We start from the raw sequence: 17,068 nt of genomic DNA on the forward strand, positions 1-17,068 counted from the left end.
ACTTCAAACTATAATCTGGACCGTTAGAAAATATCAACAGGTGATAAAATAGTAGCAACAGAAATGTCAACACAGTGTCAACGGTTGATGTTGTATTGATATTCTGTTGATATTTTCTGTTGCTACTATTTTGTCATATGTTTATATCTTTTAATGGCTCAGATCATAGTTTAGAGTTTGTACAACACTATCCATATATAAATATAAATATTAATGATACAAAAGATTTTTATTTTCCAATCGGAAGGAATAGACATATAATTTAATTTCAAATACTTTGTTCCATATAAACAATTTAACTAATATAATGTGTGTATGCGCGGACTATTTTAATTAAAAGTTTATAGTATATTTAATGTACAGAACGTTGCGGCTGGATCAAAGTAATTAATACTTTGATTTGTATAAATACAAATACATACACAAAATACAATCATCGTAAACTTGTATAGAAAATAAATTTTGGATTCAAATGGACAGCTCTACTCCATGCATAGCAGGCATGTTTTTTTGCCATCATTAACAATTCAAGAAAGTTTAATTGATTTATTATTTCACTTTTGGGAAAAAGACATTTCTAACTAGGTCATATTGTAACAGTGAGATTCCTATTAAAACTATATAGCAACAACAACTGTTGGTGTCTAGTTGTTGATCTGATATGGAAACCGTATTTAAATACATATGAATGCTCGAAAGAAAACATATTTAGTGTTTTTTAAAGTATTAGGTAATGAAATCGCATATGTATGGCTGCATCTTACTCACAAAATTTAATAATATACCATAGTTGTACCTATTTCAATTAATTAATTAAGTATCTAAACAAATTAGATCTTGACCAAGTTTGTTCAATGGACAAGAGTATATTAATTAATGAGTAGTGATTTAGAGACATAATGTCTCTATGCCATAATACCCTTATGTACATTTTGACATAACACATTTTATACTATGACTAATTTACCCTAATGGTATTTTAACATCAAATCAATTATCCTTGTCCAAATTCCTACTATTCTACGCATGATTATGAGTTTATGACTCATCAAATTAGGAAATTTAATTAAGTATCCTCAAAATGTCACAAGTTTTGTAAGTGATTGAAATTAATTTTAGTTATTTTTTTAATACTAGCGATGTTTATAGAATATTTATTTAAGGACATAATTTGCGATATATATTGAGTTCTTTTTTTATAACACTAGCTACAAATCTTCCACACTTTGATAATTGGTTGCATATTTGATGTGATTAGCGATATCTCCAAGAGGAAATTATATGAGTATTAATGACTTAATATTTTTGATAAAAAAATATCAATTCAATTATTTATTTATTTAATATTTTAATTTATTTCATGATAAATTAAAAACTTATGCAGTTAAAATTTTCTCATTTTCTTTATAAAAATTAGACCTCATTAACTCAATCCACCATATGCAACAAATTAATAAAGTAGTATATTTGAAAGTACTCTACTACTAATTTATTTCATGATAGGGTGAATGCTTTAGAAAAAAAGTACTACTAAGCATTAACTATACAGATTTAAAATATTAAATGAATGAGTTAAAAATATGTAATTAACTAATTTTTTTTATTGAGGTTCGACTTACGTTCTTAAAAAGATATTAAAGTTTGAAAATTTGGAAACTAAAATAAAATATTGAAATTCTTATAATGAAAATCATAAACTCAATTAGTATTATGAAATTCTTATTAAGAATTTTAAAGAAATTAAAATTTTTGAATGTAAAAAAATTAATATTATGAAAATTTTAAAATCAAAACCACAAACTCAACAAGTATTAATATATAGAATCAATGAAATTACACTATTTTAAAACTTTAAATATGTGTCTTTAAATAAATGAATAGAAATATGAGATAAAAAACTATTTTAAAACTTTAAATATGTGTCTTTAAATAAATGAATAGAAATATGAGATAAAAAAAAGATTGTCAATCATAAATATAAAGGTTGTATGTAAAGAAAATAATTGAATACGCATAATTAGAGCAATGTCCTTAATTAAGTATATTAATGAACAATTTAATGTTTTTATATGCACAAGGGTAGTATGGTATATGCACAAAACATTTATTTAAAAAAAATTATAAAACAATCTAAAATGACTACTTTAACCTCATTATGTCTTAGACATTATGTCTCCAAAACATTTTTCTTAATGAATATACTCTCTTACTCCCGTGGCAAGTGATTGATTTCTTTATTTTAGTCGTCATTGATTTCTATTTTCATCTAAAAATAAAATATATAATTCTTTTTACTTTATTTTTTTTTATACTTTACTTCCTCTTTTATCTCATAGTCTATCATCCCAACTTGTTCATTTCTTTATTTTGGTTATCATTGATTCTATTTTCATCTAAAAATAAAATACTACCCCATATAATCTCTTTTTAATTTATGTTTTTATATACTTTTTTCTCTCTTTTATACTCCTCATAATCTAACATCTCTTCTATTATATTCTCATTCACTTATATAATTTTCTTAAATTTCAGAGATAAATATAATTTTCTTAAATTTCGTGCTGAAAAGAACTCAATCACCTACTGTGAGATGGATAAAATAAATCACAACAATTTTGATTAGTCAGCCATTTGGAATCTGAAATCTCTTGTGTAGATAAAACATCATTTTTTAGATCTTGTACTCCTCATAGTCTAATATCTCTTATCTTCTCTTCAATTAACTCAATAAATATAATTTTCTTAAATTTTCAGAGATAAATATAATTTTCTTAAATTTCGTGCGGAAAAGAACTCAATCACCTACCGTGAGATGGATAAAATAAATCACAACAATTTTGATTAGTCAGGCATTTGGAATCTGAGATCTCTTGTGTAGATAAAACATCATTTTTTAGATCCTTAGAGCATCCACGGTGGTGCGGATGTCCCAGCGGACATCCCAAAATCACCTCCTGCCACGTCATAAGGACTTCCCATTGCACTGCCACGTCATAAGGACATCCAACTGCACAGTGGCAGACATCCCGACGGACTTCCCACAATAATAAAAATTCACAAATTCACCAAATTAAACAATTTACGGAATTAAAATTTCGACACAAATACGGAGAAATTGCAACCGTATTTATAGAATTTTCAAAAAAAATATAATAAAATAATCAGGACGTCCGCGCGGATGTCCGTGGAGTCAACGCAATGGCGAACGTCCGCAAGGACGTCGCGACGGACGTCCCGAGAACGCCGCGGAACTCCGGTGTCCGCAGCAGACGTCCGTATCCGCGTCACCGCTGCACAATGGCGGACGTCCCGCGCGGAACTCCGCTGGGACAGGCGCCATTGTGGATGGTCTTACAAGATCTTTGTTCTATAAGATACATATTAGGTAGAAATTAATAAGGATTGACTCAATAACGTATGGAGTCATGAGACGCATTAAATAAAATACACTAAAAATTGGTATGGTCTCAACCTACTGGATAATAATGTGGTATTAAGTCCCATAATTATGAATGGTCACCGTAGTCCGTAAATCTATGTAATGTAAGTCTTATCTGTTGAAGGCTCCATTTTCAGCGATAAATCAGTTTTTTTTGGCTAAGTTACATGTATAATAAGGCAATCCAATTTTCACACACTCAATTCACCAATTATATATATTCTCTAGTCCACGATATATAATCTTATTTAGTGGTGTTCGGTTTCCTAGATAAAATAGTACCAAGGTACAATCTAAGATAGAGTTATGAGATTATTTTAGTCATAGGAGGTTAGCTATGACTAATTATCCCATGATTATCCATCTATGATTGAGTTGTGGTATTGAATCTCATGAACCAAACACACTATATATTGAATCTCATGAACCAAACACACTACATATTCAAAGTGAAAAAGGGAAAGAGAAAAGTGATACTATATCCATCCAAAAAAATAGATTAGTTTTACAATTTTGACTATCCACTAAAATTACACCAATTTCTAAATATAGAAAGTTTTAAACAATACAGACTCCACAATCCACTAACACTACTTCCACATTTTTCTCACATCTCTTACTTTATCATTTGTGCATTAAAACTAGTGTTAAATACAATTTACTCTATTTTTTGTGGACAGAGGTAGTAAGAATTTTGATAAATAGAAATGAGACTAATTTTGGTGAATATGTCAAAATGGATATAATTATTTTTGTGGACTGAGTGAGCATATTTTTTTCTTTCTATTTTTGAATGAGATTGTTTATTTTTGTGAAATCGAAGTTTACTTGATTAAAATTTTAAATTAAACATTAATTGTTAGGTGCCCAAATTCTTCGGGCTGATGTTACTAAGGAAAAGATTAGTTTTGCGATGCAATAATTGGTTTCTCTTTTATGGGAATCATCTTATATGGGAATCTATTTTGAAGAAATAAAACAAAAAAGTGGATACAAAGGATTCCACAACTTGTGTTGAAGAGGGAATGAAATTGAGAGGGTAAGGGTTCAGTCGACAACTTGTGGTGTATCAAAATTGACGGCCAATAAAAATAGGTAAATGTATCAACAAGTCATCTCAGCACCCAAAAATCTACTAGAATTTTGTCGAACATATTCAAAGAGGGCAAACAAAATGAGATCCCATTTAATTTCGATATATTGCCCATAAAAATGTGCAATTATACAAAAACAACTCAACAAACGAATATATAATAATACTCATTTCGTCCGTTATTATTTGTCATTGACTTTTTAATCCATCCACACTCTGCTAATTCATTCTAATATTTCATTATATAAAAGTCAGATTCACGTTCTACTAACTTTTTCAATTTAGTTTCTATTACATTTTTAAAAATTCATGGTGAGTCAATATGTGATGTTTAGGCCACCCGTAACGCATTACGCGGGTGGCTCGTGTCCCGTCCCTCCGTGACAAGACGGGCGCGGGACGCGTTGCAGCATCTCCTCCCGTCACCATTCCGTCGGAACCCCCGTCACGCCGACAGCCCGCGAGCTGTCTCGCCACACGCTTGCCCGACGTGGCGCGCTCATGGGCGATGCGTGACGCCCACTCGCCGGCCCGCGAGTGGGTTTCGTCACGCTGACGCAATAAATCAATTTTTTTTTAAAATTCGAATAATAAAAATATAAAAATTCAAAAACGGTAATATTACCGTTTTCGACCGTTTTCCTTTTTTTATTTTTTTTATTTTTTACTCTATAAATACTCCTATTTCATCCTCATTTCACACACATATACTCCTCTCAAATCATCTCTCTTTCCACTCCAATTTTCATCTCAAATCATCTCTTTTATTCTTCCTTCAAATTTAATCGATCTAATGGATCCATATGAGCAAATGCGTCGAATAATGGAAGAATCACTTGAAGAAGATCGACGTCAGGAGGCGGAGGAAGCCGCGCTACCCCAAAGACGCTCCCGGACTTACATCCATCGTAACCGGGAGGAAGCCGCCGCAAGGTTAGTCCGCGACTACTTCTGCGATAACCCGGTGTGGGGAGATACCTACTTCCGTCGTCGTTTCCGCATGCGGCGACCACTATTTCTCCACATCGCAAATACATTGGAAGCCCGGGAAGAGTTCTTCCAAGAAAGGTTCGACGCCGTCGGCCGTCCCAGCCACACGACGGTGCAGAAATGTACTGCAGCAATCCGTCAGCTTGCGACTGGACAAACGACGGATGTGTTCGACGAATACCTCCACATTGGAGAAAGCACTGGGAGAATGTGCTTGATCCAATTCTACAAAGGCGTCCGGGCAGCCTTCATCGACGAATTTCTCCGGAAGCCAAGCACGACAGATTGCCAGTTCCTGCTCCGCCTTCACGAAGAAGTGCACGGATTCCTCGGGATGCTTGGCAGCGTCGATTGAATGCACTGGCAATGAAAGAATTGCCCGGTGGCGTGGAGGGGGTCGTAGACGAGAGGCCACAAAGGCACCCACCCCACCGTTATACTCGAGGCCGTCGCCGACTACCGGCTATGGATCTTGCATGCTTACTTCGGGGTCCCCGGCTCGAACAACGACATAAACATGCTCCACCAATCCGACCTCTTCGCCGAAGTTTTGGATGGTAAAGCGCTGGCCATCAACTTCACCGCTAACAACCGGCGCTATAAAATGGGGTACTATCTTGTCGACGGCATCTACCCAAAGCAGTCAACCTTCGTGAAGACGTGCACCAGGCCTGTGAACGCAAAGCAGACTCTTTTTGCGCAGAAGCAGGAGGCTGCTCGGAAGGATGTGGAGCGGGCGTTCAGGGTTCTCCAAGCGCGCTTCAACATTATCAAAGCCTCGGCTCGTACGTGGTTCATGGAGAGCATGGTCGACATCATGTATACGTGCATAATCTTGCACAACATGATTGTCCAAGACGAAGGACCCGAGGCGGGAAATTGGTTCTACCCTGAAGCCCCCGGAAGCTCAACCGCAAGTAGTCCACCTCGAAGTGGAGTGCATCCATCTATACAAGAACGGTTGTCTATTCGGACAAAGACACGTGACTCTACCGCCCACGCCCAACTCGAAGATGATCTAATGGAGCACATTTGGGCAAAATTTGGCGGAGGAAATTAAATTATGTATTTTTAATTTTTTTAGGATTTTTAATTATGTTTTGTTTTATTGTTTTAAGAATGTAATGTTGTAATTTTATTTTAATTAATGAAATATGTTTTTATTAATTGAATTTGTTGGAAATAAAAATAAAAAATAAAATTGAATGAATAGTAATTTAAGGGAGGGTTATGGGACGGATAAGAGATGAAAGGTTGAATTTAAGGGACGGTTAATGGACGGATAAGTGACATCGTTGTGGATGACCTTAATGGTGTATGTCTTTTGCATATATTCTGCTAACTTTTTCAGTCTACTCTCTATTACATTTTTTAAAATTCATGGCGAGTCAATGTGTGATGTTTAATATTGTATGTCTTTTTCATATATTTATACTTTAATCTGTCTATTTTAATAATCAGGGATATTGGGCCCAATATCATGGAAGTAAAAAAGGTTGAGTTTTTCCCATTAATTTTTAATTTGACAAATAATATCATGAATTTTTACCCGAGTTTGTTATTTTTCATCAGTGAAAAATTCCGGCTATATTAATGGATTGAAGAACAATTTTGGAGGGTGTGCTTTAAGAAAAACTATCCTCAAATATTGAAGAACTTGAAACTCTTGAAGTAGTTGTCGAGAAATTACGAAAAAAATATTTGTATCATTTTATTTGCCGGAAATTTTTAGTTGATGAGAAATAATAAACTCGAGTAAAGTTCGTGATATTATTTGCTAAATTAAAAATTAGTGGGGAAAACCTTTTAAAAATTTCATGATATTATATGTTAATAATTAATATACCAATTTTTTAAATTTTGTGGAAAACAAATGTGTTAACGTGTATTGGGAGTGAGTGATAACAATTTTATTAGTAGAATAAAATAAAATAAATTAGCCCTCTTTCACCAACTGCTGAATTTTCGATTTCTGGGAAGTGCATAGCATGACTTCGGCCACCCCGCTGCTGGAGCCCGATGACCACGACCTTCCACCGCTCTTTCTCCGCCGCTCCGCTTCAAACACCACCTCTCAACTCGCCATTGTCGGCTCCAATCTCTGCCCCATCGAAAGCCTCGATTATGAGTAACCAACCCTCCTGCTTTCTCGCTTCTCAATTCCACATCACTTTTATCCAATTCCCCTTCTTCCTCCTCAAATTTCTCTCTTTCAAATGTGTTTCCGCTCTCAAAAGTAGGAGAGTGTTAACTAATACAATTCCTTTCTTAGTTTTTATCGGATCTATCAATTTTCTCTGGCATCTCACTTTTTTTTTCAATTTTAATTTTATGCAGGATAATAGAGAATGATTTTGTGAGGCCTGACTGGCGAAGTAGGGAATTGATTGAGATATGCCAATATACATTGATGAAATGGATTTTATGCCTTCTAATTGGCCATATCGTCGGTCTGCTTGGATTCTTCATCAACCTCGCTGTGGAAAATCTAGCTGGTCTCAAGTTTGTTGTCACCTCCAACATGATGCTCGCCAGAAAGTAACAATCTTCACACTCAATTTCACAAGAAAAAGCTATTTTCATACTCTCTTAATACTGCTTTTTTAAATTGGACAGGTTCATGATGGCTTTCCTCATCTTCTCATCTTCAAATCTTGGCTTGACATTGTTTGCAAGTTTGATCACTGCTTTTGTAGCCCCTGAGGCGGCCGGCTCAGGTATACCAGAGGTTAAGGCTTATTTGAATGGTGTCGATGCTCCCGCAATATTTTCACTCCGGACTCTGATCGTCAAGGTAGTTTAACCAAATGAATGTATACCGGAACACCAGTGAGACCGCAGTTTTCTTCAACTGTGCTGTCGTATTTTCCTACGTTATTTGAATATCGAACTTAAGTCTTTTGAATTTGGGGACCTTATTCGAAAGTTGTGTAACACAGATAGTTGGGAGCATATGTGCTGTGTCATCATCGCTAAATGTTGGAAAGGCGGGGCCGATGGTTCACTGTGGCGCTTGCATTGCTGCGTTACTGGGTCAGGGTGGATCGAAGAAGTTTGGATTAACCTGGAAGTGGTTGCGGTTTTTCAAAAATGACCGTGACAGGAGAGATCTTGTAACTTGTGGATCTGCTGCGGGTATAGCAGCTGCGTTTCGTGCTCCAGTTGGTGGCGTGCTGTTTTCTCTTGAAGAAATGGCATCTTGGTACTACTACCTTACCAGTTAATGTTGTTTAAAAACATTATTTGTGATAAAGCCTAAATGTGAATGCTTTGCTTTATGTAATTTCATTCGTGCAGGTGGAGAGGTGCTCTGTTGTGGAGAACTTTCTTTACTACAGCTGTTGTTGCTATAGTTCTCCGAGCTCTAATTGATCTCTGTTTGAGTGGTCAGTGTGGCCTATTTGGAAAAGGGGGGCTTATAATGTATGATGTCACGTCGGTAGATACTACCTATCACATCTGGGATGTGCCTCCAGTTCTTCTTCTTGCATTCGGAGGTGGCATATTAGGAAGCATATACAACTCCCTGCTCAATACAGTTCTCAAAATTTACAATGTAATTAACAAGTAGGTCTTCGAATCTCATACTTATTTTATGAGTTTACTACTCAAACCAATTCAAGTGTGTGCTTATCATTTATGCCAGGAAAGGAGTTGCTTTAAGAATCCTGTTGGCTTGTTCTTTATCAATCTTCACTTCGTGTCTTCTATTTGGACTACCATGGCTCGCCTCCTGTCGTCCATGTCCGTCTGATCCATCAGAACCCTGCCCTACAATTGGCCGTTCAGGGAACTATAAAAAGTTCCAGTGTCCTCCTGGTTACTACAATGATCTTGCTAGCCTCTTTTTTAATACCAATGACGATGCTATCAAAAACCTCTTCAGCAAAGGCACCGACTCTGAGTTTCAACATTCATCAATGCTCATCTTCTTTGCTGCCTGTTTCTTTCTCAGCATTTTCAGTTATGGCATTGTTGCTCCGGCAGGCTTATTTGTGCCGGTCATCATTACCGGTGCTGCTTATGGGCGTTTTGTTGGGATGTTACTCGGTTCAAAGTCAAATCTAAACCATGGACTTTTCGCAGTTCTTGGTTCTGCTTCCCTTCTTGGCGGATCAATGAGAACGACTGTTTCTTTGTGTGTGATCGTTCTTGAGTTGACCAATAACCTATTGTTGCTGCCACTTATAATGATAGTTCTTCTCATATCCAAGAGTGTGGCAGACGTCTTCAATGAAAATGTGTACGATCTACTAATGACGTTGAAGGGATTACCTTACTTGGAAGATTATGCCGAGCCATATATGAGGCAATTGACAGTTGGGGATGTTGTTACAGGCCCGCTACAGAGCTTTCATGGCTTCGAAAAGGTTTCTAATGTTGTGCACGTTCTCAGAACCACGCGACATAATGGGTTTCCTGTGATAGACGAGCCCCCATTCTCTGAGTCCCCTGTCTTATATGGTTTAATTCTCCGAGCACATCTTCTCACCTTGTTGAAATCAAAAGCTTTCTCACGAACTCCATCACCAGTTAGCCGAGATACTATTGCGCTCTTTTCAGCTGATGATTTTGCAAAGAAGGGTTTTGGCCATGATGATAGAATTGAAGATCTAGCATTGTCTGTTGAAGAGATGGAGATGTACATAGATTTGCACCCATTTACTAACACATCACCTTACACCGTCGTGGAGACGATGTCGTTGGGTAAAGCACTGATGCTTTTCTGCCAAGTTGGCTTGAGGCACCTGCTGGTCATTCCGAGGTTTTCTGGGGTACGTCTCTCCCTTGAGAATTTTATTGATAGATATAGTGTTTCCTTAACTAAGGTTACTGAAATTGATATTGTCTGCCTTAAGCAGAGACATCCAGTTGTGGGTATTTTGACAAGGCACGACTTCAGGCCGGAACACGTCCTGGATCTGCATCCGCTTCTGGCAAACAGCAGGTGGAAAAGACTGAGATTACGATTCCCTCAACTAAGGAAGCTCGTCTGAAGAACCTGAGATGGTTGGAACTAGCTCTTAACCCCCCGAGCAGAAAGTTGCGAGGAATTTTCATCAATCGACATAGACGGTCGACCTAGCAAGTCGTAAATGAAATGCCCTGTTCTCCTAATTACGTACAACAAGCGAGAAAATTTTGCGCTTTGGCACATACTATTTAATCTATTACCACATCGAACATTCGACATGCTTTGGAGAAGGGAAATAATCAGTTTGTACATATTAACTGCAGCACAGAAAATAGTTCTACTGGATCAGTTGGTACATTTTGTCCTCATTTTTTTCATCCTGTATAATGCTGTAGATTGTTTGAATTGTAACATACTGATTAAACTATGTGTCTCTTTTATTCAACTGTAAATAGCTATGATTTAGGTTCTTGCTGAGAACTGAAACATGTGAGTAATATATTCTTGCACTTTACTTGTCTACCTTTGTGATTCCTTTGTTGTTTTATGCAAACCTAAACTAAAACCAAAACATTTCAATCGAAATCCATTTTCTTACTCTATATCTGAAAACTGAGACTGAAATTCCACACGAAAGATAAGTAGAAACCAACAAACACATAAAATTAACTTCCGAAATAATGAGATCAATATCCAATCAGAAATATAACAAGCTTAACAGACATAATCCATCCCACATAAGCAAATAAACTACGAATCCAAAATGCGAAGAAATTAACAAGTGATTATGAAAATATATTAAAGAAAATGTAAAATTTTGGTCAAGATTGTGAAGAGCAACAATATCTCGTTTGTTTGCTCTGTATTCTAAAACCATTTTAAGTGCCTTATGTTGTAGTTGAAACAAATATATTCAAAACAAAATTCAAATCCTTAATACTTTTATTACTTTTTAAGTTAAACTAATCCCTCAGTTCCATGATAATTGTCAATTTTGTCATTTCGATTCGTCCCACAATAAGAGTCACATAAATGATAAGTAGGTCTCATATTCCACTAACTCACTTCACTCACATTCTATTATAAAACAATTAAAAAAAAAGTAAACCACATGTTCCACTAACATTTTCAATCCACTATTATTTAGATTTCTTAAAACTCGTACTATAAGATCAAGTACTATGATTAGTATTGTAATCTTGTAGCTTAGTTGTATTAAATAGAGAAAATTAATTAAACTCATTGCTCTTTACACACCACTACGTTACTACTTCCTCCGTCCCACTCTAAGGGGTCCGTTTGGTGTCCATGTTGGCCCAACATATGTTAGGATGTTGTAACTTCCAATAGCAGGTTTGGTGTTTGTGATAGTAATCTTTGCCATGTGTTTGGTTGTACAGACTCATATCCATACCCCTGTCAATAATCCGTTTGGTAAGCATTCTCGAAAATATAGATACACATTTGGATTCCCGGTTTTATCCTCGGTTATTTTACTAAATACCCAGATTACCCTCATTCACATTTTTGGCGCTGAATTCTAATTAGCCATATAACCCTACTGCCCGCCCCCCAATTTCATATCTCCCCCCAAATTGTGGTGGCGACGGGCGTCTTCCTGCTTACAGGGTTCGTCTGAAGTTCAAACCACGCGTTAATCCCAGGTATGTATGTCGGGTATGCGATTGTACAAGGACGTACTTGTAGCCGCTGAGAAATTCGGTTGTTTAATATGATTTTGGCGTAGAATGGTTTTATTACCGGTCATGTTAAAATTGTGTTTGAATTAGAGAGACCGTGGTGAAGACGAAGCAAACTTAATTGTTTCAATTTCGGCAATAGGTTTAGTTCATACATGACTCACTTGCTTTGTTGCCAAGTATTCGTGAGCGTTGTGTTTGATGAAGGTTGAGCGAATTTGTAGCCATATATAGGTAAACGAGTTATCTTTGGTGTAATTTGCAGCTATCATTGGCTGTTATGGCGTCTCAACATCACAGCGGTAATGAAACCGACGGCAGTCCATTACCGGAGGGTATTGCCTTCATCTTACCCCATTACTATTCGTCGTAGCTCCAGATGTCAAAGACAAATATTTTTTATGGGCAGGTTGCTCTGATATGATAACGAACAAAGGAGTAGTAGCACCAGGCGCTAGACGGGTGTGGACGGAACGCGAGGAGGCCATCCTTTTGGCAGCTATGAAGGAGTTGGCTGCCACCGGCTGGAAGTCGGATAATGGTTTCCGTTCAGGGTATCTAACCCGTGCGCTGGAGGCACTAAAACGTGAATTTCCAAAAACTGATATTGTTGTTCATCCTCACATAAAGTCGAAAATCACTTCTTGGAAGAAGAATTACTATTCGCTAATGCAAATACTTGACCGTAGTGGAGTTGGTTTCAATGCGGATGGTGAGTACAAGATAGATATCGACGATGAACAATTGTCACAAGTCGTGCAGGTAATATAATTCACAATTTGCAAGTTTGAATTAGTTGTTTTGGTATATGTTTTTAAATCATTTCCCGAACTTTGCGTGCAACCACCAATATATATTAGATGCGTCGAGGATGAAAGCGAAGAAGTTTTTATTATTGTCAATTTGATGTGTTGATATCATGTGACTGGCTTGTATATATTCGTAACACACCAATTGAAATGTCATGGTTTTATACTTGTTTGATTACCACACTTGTATTTGTGGATGTTTCAGTCATTAGTATGGTGATGGAATTGGTTTGTAGCTTATAGGTCATTGTAGTTCATGCACATGTTTAACAGAATTTGTCATTATTCAAATGCTTAATTTATAAAACAGGGGATTGTCCAAAAAAAATGATGGAGCTAGGCTGTGGGAGAACAAACACACACACACGTTTAATCTAATTGCATAATTATCCTGATTTGTGTTATGCATGTTGTATTTTCAAATGAAATGAAATGTTAGTTGGATGGTTAATAGTGCCGAACAAAAGCTTCAAAGCTCGAACAATTTGTATAAAGATGTAAAACAAATGCTCATCACTACAAACAAAGAGTGTTAAAAAGTATGTTCTGACACAATTCAATGCTAATAATACAAAGTGATATGTTATGGGAATAATAATCGCATCCGCACCAATCACACGTTTGTCCTACTATCCCACATTGCAGAAGCAAGGTCGTCCCTCTTCTTCGTCCACAATGGTGTTGGCGCGACCGTAGTTATAGCAGGCACGACGGGATCATCGTGATCACTTCCATACCCCTCTTCTTCATGTTCTTCTACCAATTCGTCATACGGATCCACCTCTATATGAGTGCGTATAAAGTTATGGAGCAAGAAACACGCGATGATCAATCCCGTTTGGACCTCAATAGGATAGAAGCTTGGACTGCGAAGTATTCCCCAACGCATCTTCAGTACTGCAAATGAACGCTCAATAACATTCCGAGCTTTAGAATGCTTCAAATTGAACAATTCCTCGCCTGTTTGCGGTGCCTGGGTTCCATGACCCCACTCCTTCAAATGGTAACGAACGCCTTTGTACGGAGTGATGAATCCCTCGCTGTTGGCATATGCATTATCGCATAGGTAATAGCAATCTGCAAATTAGAACAAATGTGAGAAGGTGAGTAAACAGCCAGCCCTCTTACTAAGACAACTATCACTATTTTTGACCTTTGGGTACTTTAAGCCAGAGCGGCCGGCTAATGGCATCGCGTAATATTCGCGAATCACTTGCTGAACCCTCCCATCCTGGCAGAACATACACGAACCGAAGTTGGCGATCACAGATTGCAAGTGCATTTGTTGATATTTGACCCTTTCTACTACGATAACGAGGTGCGTCACCAATGGGCACGCGTACGTGTATGTATGTTCCGTCTAAAGCACCAAGACAACCCTACAAACATTGTAGTTGGTTGAGACTTCATACCAAAGTTCGGTATAAAGTATAATATACCGGAGAAGAACAAACACATACCTTAAACCACTTCCATCTTGAGTCCGTGCAGTCATCACCAACCGGTTCCGGTTTCACTAAAAAAATATCATGCAAAGTAAGCACCCCACGGAGCACCATATGTGTGTACTTAGACACTGTTTCAGATGAACGCATGAAATCGTGTCCTACAACCCGAGTCTTTTTGTGGTTAGCTAAAATGGACAAAAACATAGCAACTTGTTCCTCAACGGTGACAAATTTTTGGTCTACTAATCCTGCCCGGTCACGTAGGATGCGACACAATCTACCAAAAGTGTTTCTATCCATCCGCAAATTGTCTACGCAGGAACGGTCAGAAAGCCGGACAAGCCCATCCAGCTGCTTTACATGAGCCGGAATGGAGTCAATCATTACCTCTGGGGTGAATCTTCCCCCCCCCTGTTTCATTTTCCGTGCATTGGAACTGGCCAGATTGATAATCATGGTGACAAGAAGCATGTTTATCCGATGATTTCTTAGTATTTCCTCAAGTAAGATCAATAGCTCGGTTGGTTCATTTCTAGCAACCTAAATGAACAAGTATAAGCAAAGCTTACTCAAATTGCTTAAAACAGCACAACATCATAACAACGAACATACATGTCTCAGCTGAATCATCAAAACAAAGTTATTGTTAGGATGCATAAATCAATTGCATTAACATATTTGACACAGCCTCAAAGTATAAGATATTTTCTGCAACACCAATCCATCTATAACCCCCCCATATCACAAAGAACAACAAAGATTTGGACAGTTCATAGGGACAAATTGTGAAGGACAATCTATCTATAATAAACTTCAATGTCAATTAACAGGTAACACATAAAACTGACTTCTATATCGTCATACACAAAAGCTAGATTCAAGTCAATGTATTCAACAAAATTCATACAGCATAATTCGAGCGACAAATCGTGGAGGCCATTTCGGCTCTATGGGAAACGAATTTTAGTTCCTCATCTGAGAAATGAGGAACTTACCTGCTTAACAGCGTCGTTGTCGGACATGACTCGTCGGCGCAAGATATGTCTCAGGGCGTTTGATTGCAACCTACCAAAATACGCAACCGCGGTAAGAATACCAAATTGGATTAGCCCATATGAAGGAGGTAAAAAACGACGTCCAACAACGGCGCCCAAGATTTTCGACACAACAAACCTCACAAAACGCCGCCTTGAACAGCAATTGGTGGTTGATTGTGGAGTAAAGTATATGGATGTGGGAGTAAATAAAGGGGAATTGAAGTCAATTAGGTGAAATTCGAAATCTTCACAATCAATTACTCATCCCTATCGCATGGTGGAAGAGAGACAGAGTTATCTCTGTTTTGGGTTGCCATATCCACGATTGAGTCGGGTTCTGGGATGTAAGGACCGGGTCGTTGAGATTGCTAACATGGAAACTAAACAAAGAAATTAGGGTAGATAGGGTGGAGTATCTATGCCTAACATGGATAACAAACGAACCCTAAAGGTTACGGTTCTCTTTTTGGAATATCTCAATCTAAATGATACATTTCTAAATATTAAAATATCTCTATTTTTTACTTATGTCTCTTCTATTTTATTCTATCAACTTACTCACAAAACAATACATAAAATCTCATAGCGAATTAGAAATGTTCCATTTAGAATGAGACAAGCGGAGTATTATTATGTAGCCGTTTGCGAAAATCCAAACGTAAAAGCAAAAAGAGATCCATCAAAGTAGTTGGAACAATCCCTACAAAACACAAAACGAATTAAACTTTAACCCTTCGATTCAATCAAAAGGCTTGTTAGAAAAATCGAATTGAAGAAAAATGTCATCTTGGATCCCATCACTCTTCAATCCCTTCACCGACGACGACTACAATCCCAATCCACCTGAGCCCTTCCTCACCCCCAAAAAGCCCCGCCGCCGGCGCTAGGGATGAACTCTCAGCGCGTCGCCGCCTTTCTCGCGCCTCCCCCGGCGCCGGCTGGGGCTGCCTCCTCATCGGAGACAATTGACGGGATTAAAAGTGATTTGGCTGAAATCCAGGGCACATTCTGATCATGGCTGTCGTTAATCTCGTCGAAGATTACTTCGAATCTACTGCAGCTACAGAATCAAATCAGTGATGATGGGGATGGGAATGGTGGTGTGGAAGAAGGGGCAAATTCCACGAATGGACGTCATGGCAAATTGTATCCGCCATTTGGACCCTGAAAAAAAAAGATTCCAGCCATAGTATAGACGCGAGAAGCTCTCGCGTGTTTTAATTAAACACGCATCAAGCTATCGCGTGTATACATAACACGCATCAGGAAATCGCGTGTTACGTTAAACACGCGACACGCTCTCGCGTGTTACGTTGGACACAAATTCGAGCCCAGACGGCAGAGACCTCACTTTCCACTCGCGAATTCACTTCCGGCTCGCTCATTCTCTCGCACTCAGCGACGGCTAACGTCTCTAGCCGGCGAAAATCGAAGTGAATCCGATATTTTGATGCTCTAATTCCTATTTGAAGTGGTGTTAGGTAATTTTTGACTATTAATTTCAATTATCATTGCTATATGTCAGTTAGGTATAGATTTAGGGTTTATGGCATTGAACTTGGTATTGAATTTTCGGTTTTAATTTTGTTCAATATTTATTTAAGTATGTTGAATTTATAGTATATGATGTTATGTCG

The 17,068-nt window shown here is 37.5% G+C and overlaps 2 protein-coding genes across 3 annotated transcripts; both read left to right on the plus strand.

The window, feature by feature from the left end:
- The first annotated feature begins 7,485 nt into the window (after positions 1–7,485).
- Positions 7,486–10,959, plus strand: LOC121752395 (putative chloride channel-like protein CLC-g). 2 transcript variants are annotated; one of them, XM_042147441.1, is made up of 7 exons: positions 7,486–7,650; positions 7,860–8,060; positions 8,139–8,316; positions 8,462–8,724; positions 8,820–9,089; positions 9,169–10,297; positions 10,382–10,959. In XM_042147441.1, exons 1-7 carry the CDS (start codon positions 7,511–7,513, stop codon positions 10,517–10,519), a joined length of 2,319 nt encoding a protein of 772 aa, XP_042003375.1. In that variant the 5' UTR covers positions 7,486–7,510; the 3' UTR covers positions 10,520–10,959. The 2 variants fall into 2 exon arrangements, with proteins under 2 accessions (XP_042003375.1, XP_042003376.1); XM_042147442.1 differs by having other exon boundaries at positions 10,385–10,959.
- A 1,011-nt stretch (positions 10,960–11,970) lies between these two features.
- Positions 11,971–13,124, plus strand: LOC121750726. Its single transcript, XM_042145324.1, has 3 exons — positions 11,971–12,101; positions 12,403–12,472; positions 12,547–13,124. The coding sequence occupies exons 2-3, from the start codon at positions 12,418–12,420 to the stop codon at positions 12,906–12,908; spliced, it is 417 nt and encodes a 138-aa protein (XP_042001258.1). The 5' UTR covers positions 11,971–12,101; positions 12,403–12,417; the 3' UTR covers positions 12,909–13,124.
- Positions 13,125–17,068: the final 3,944 nt, after the last annotated feature.

Source organism: Salvia splendens, chromosome 10, assembly GCF_004379255.2.
Source record: "Salvia splendens isolate huo1 chromosome 10, SspV2, whole genome shotgun sequence".
NCBI classification, from domain to species: domain Eukaryota; kingdom Viridiplantae; phylum Streptophyta; class Magnoliopsida; order Lamiales; family Lamiaceae; genus Salvia; species Salvia splendens.

What these genes read in the sequence shown, in the direction of transcription:
- LOC121752395 (XM_042147441.1), top strand. Translation starts at nt 7,511, where the DNA reads ATGACTTCGGCCACCCCGCTGCTGGAGCCCGATGACCACGACCTTCCA. An exon ending in AACATGATGCTCGCCAGAAA is followed by an intron (nt 8,061 to 8,138) that starts GTAACAATCTTC and finishes TAAATTGGACAG; the next exon opens with GTTCATGATGGCTTTCCTCA. An exon ending in CTTGAAGAAATGGCATCTTG is followed by an intron (nt 8,725 to 8,819) that starts GTACTACTACCT and finishes TCATTCGTGCAG; the next exon opens with GTGGAGAGGTGCTCTGTTGT.
- LOC121750726 (XM_042145324.1), top strand. Translation starts at nt 12,418, where the DNA reads ATGGCGTCTCAACATCACAGCGGTAATGAAACCGACGGCAGTCCATTA. An exon ending in CGGCAGTCCATTACCGGAGG is followed by an intron (nt 12,473 to 12,546) that starts GTATTGCCTTCA and finishes TTTTATGGGCAG; the next exon opens with GTTGCTCTGATATGATAACG.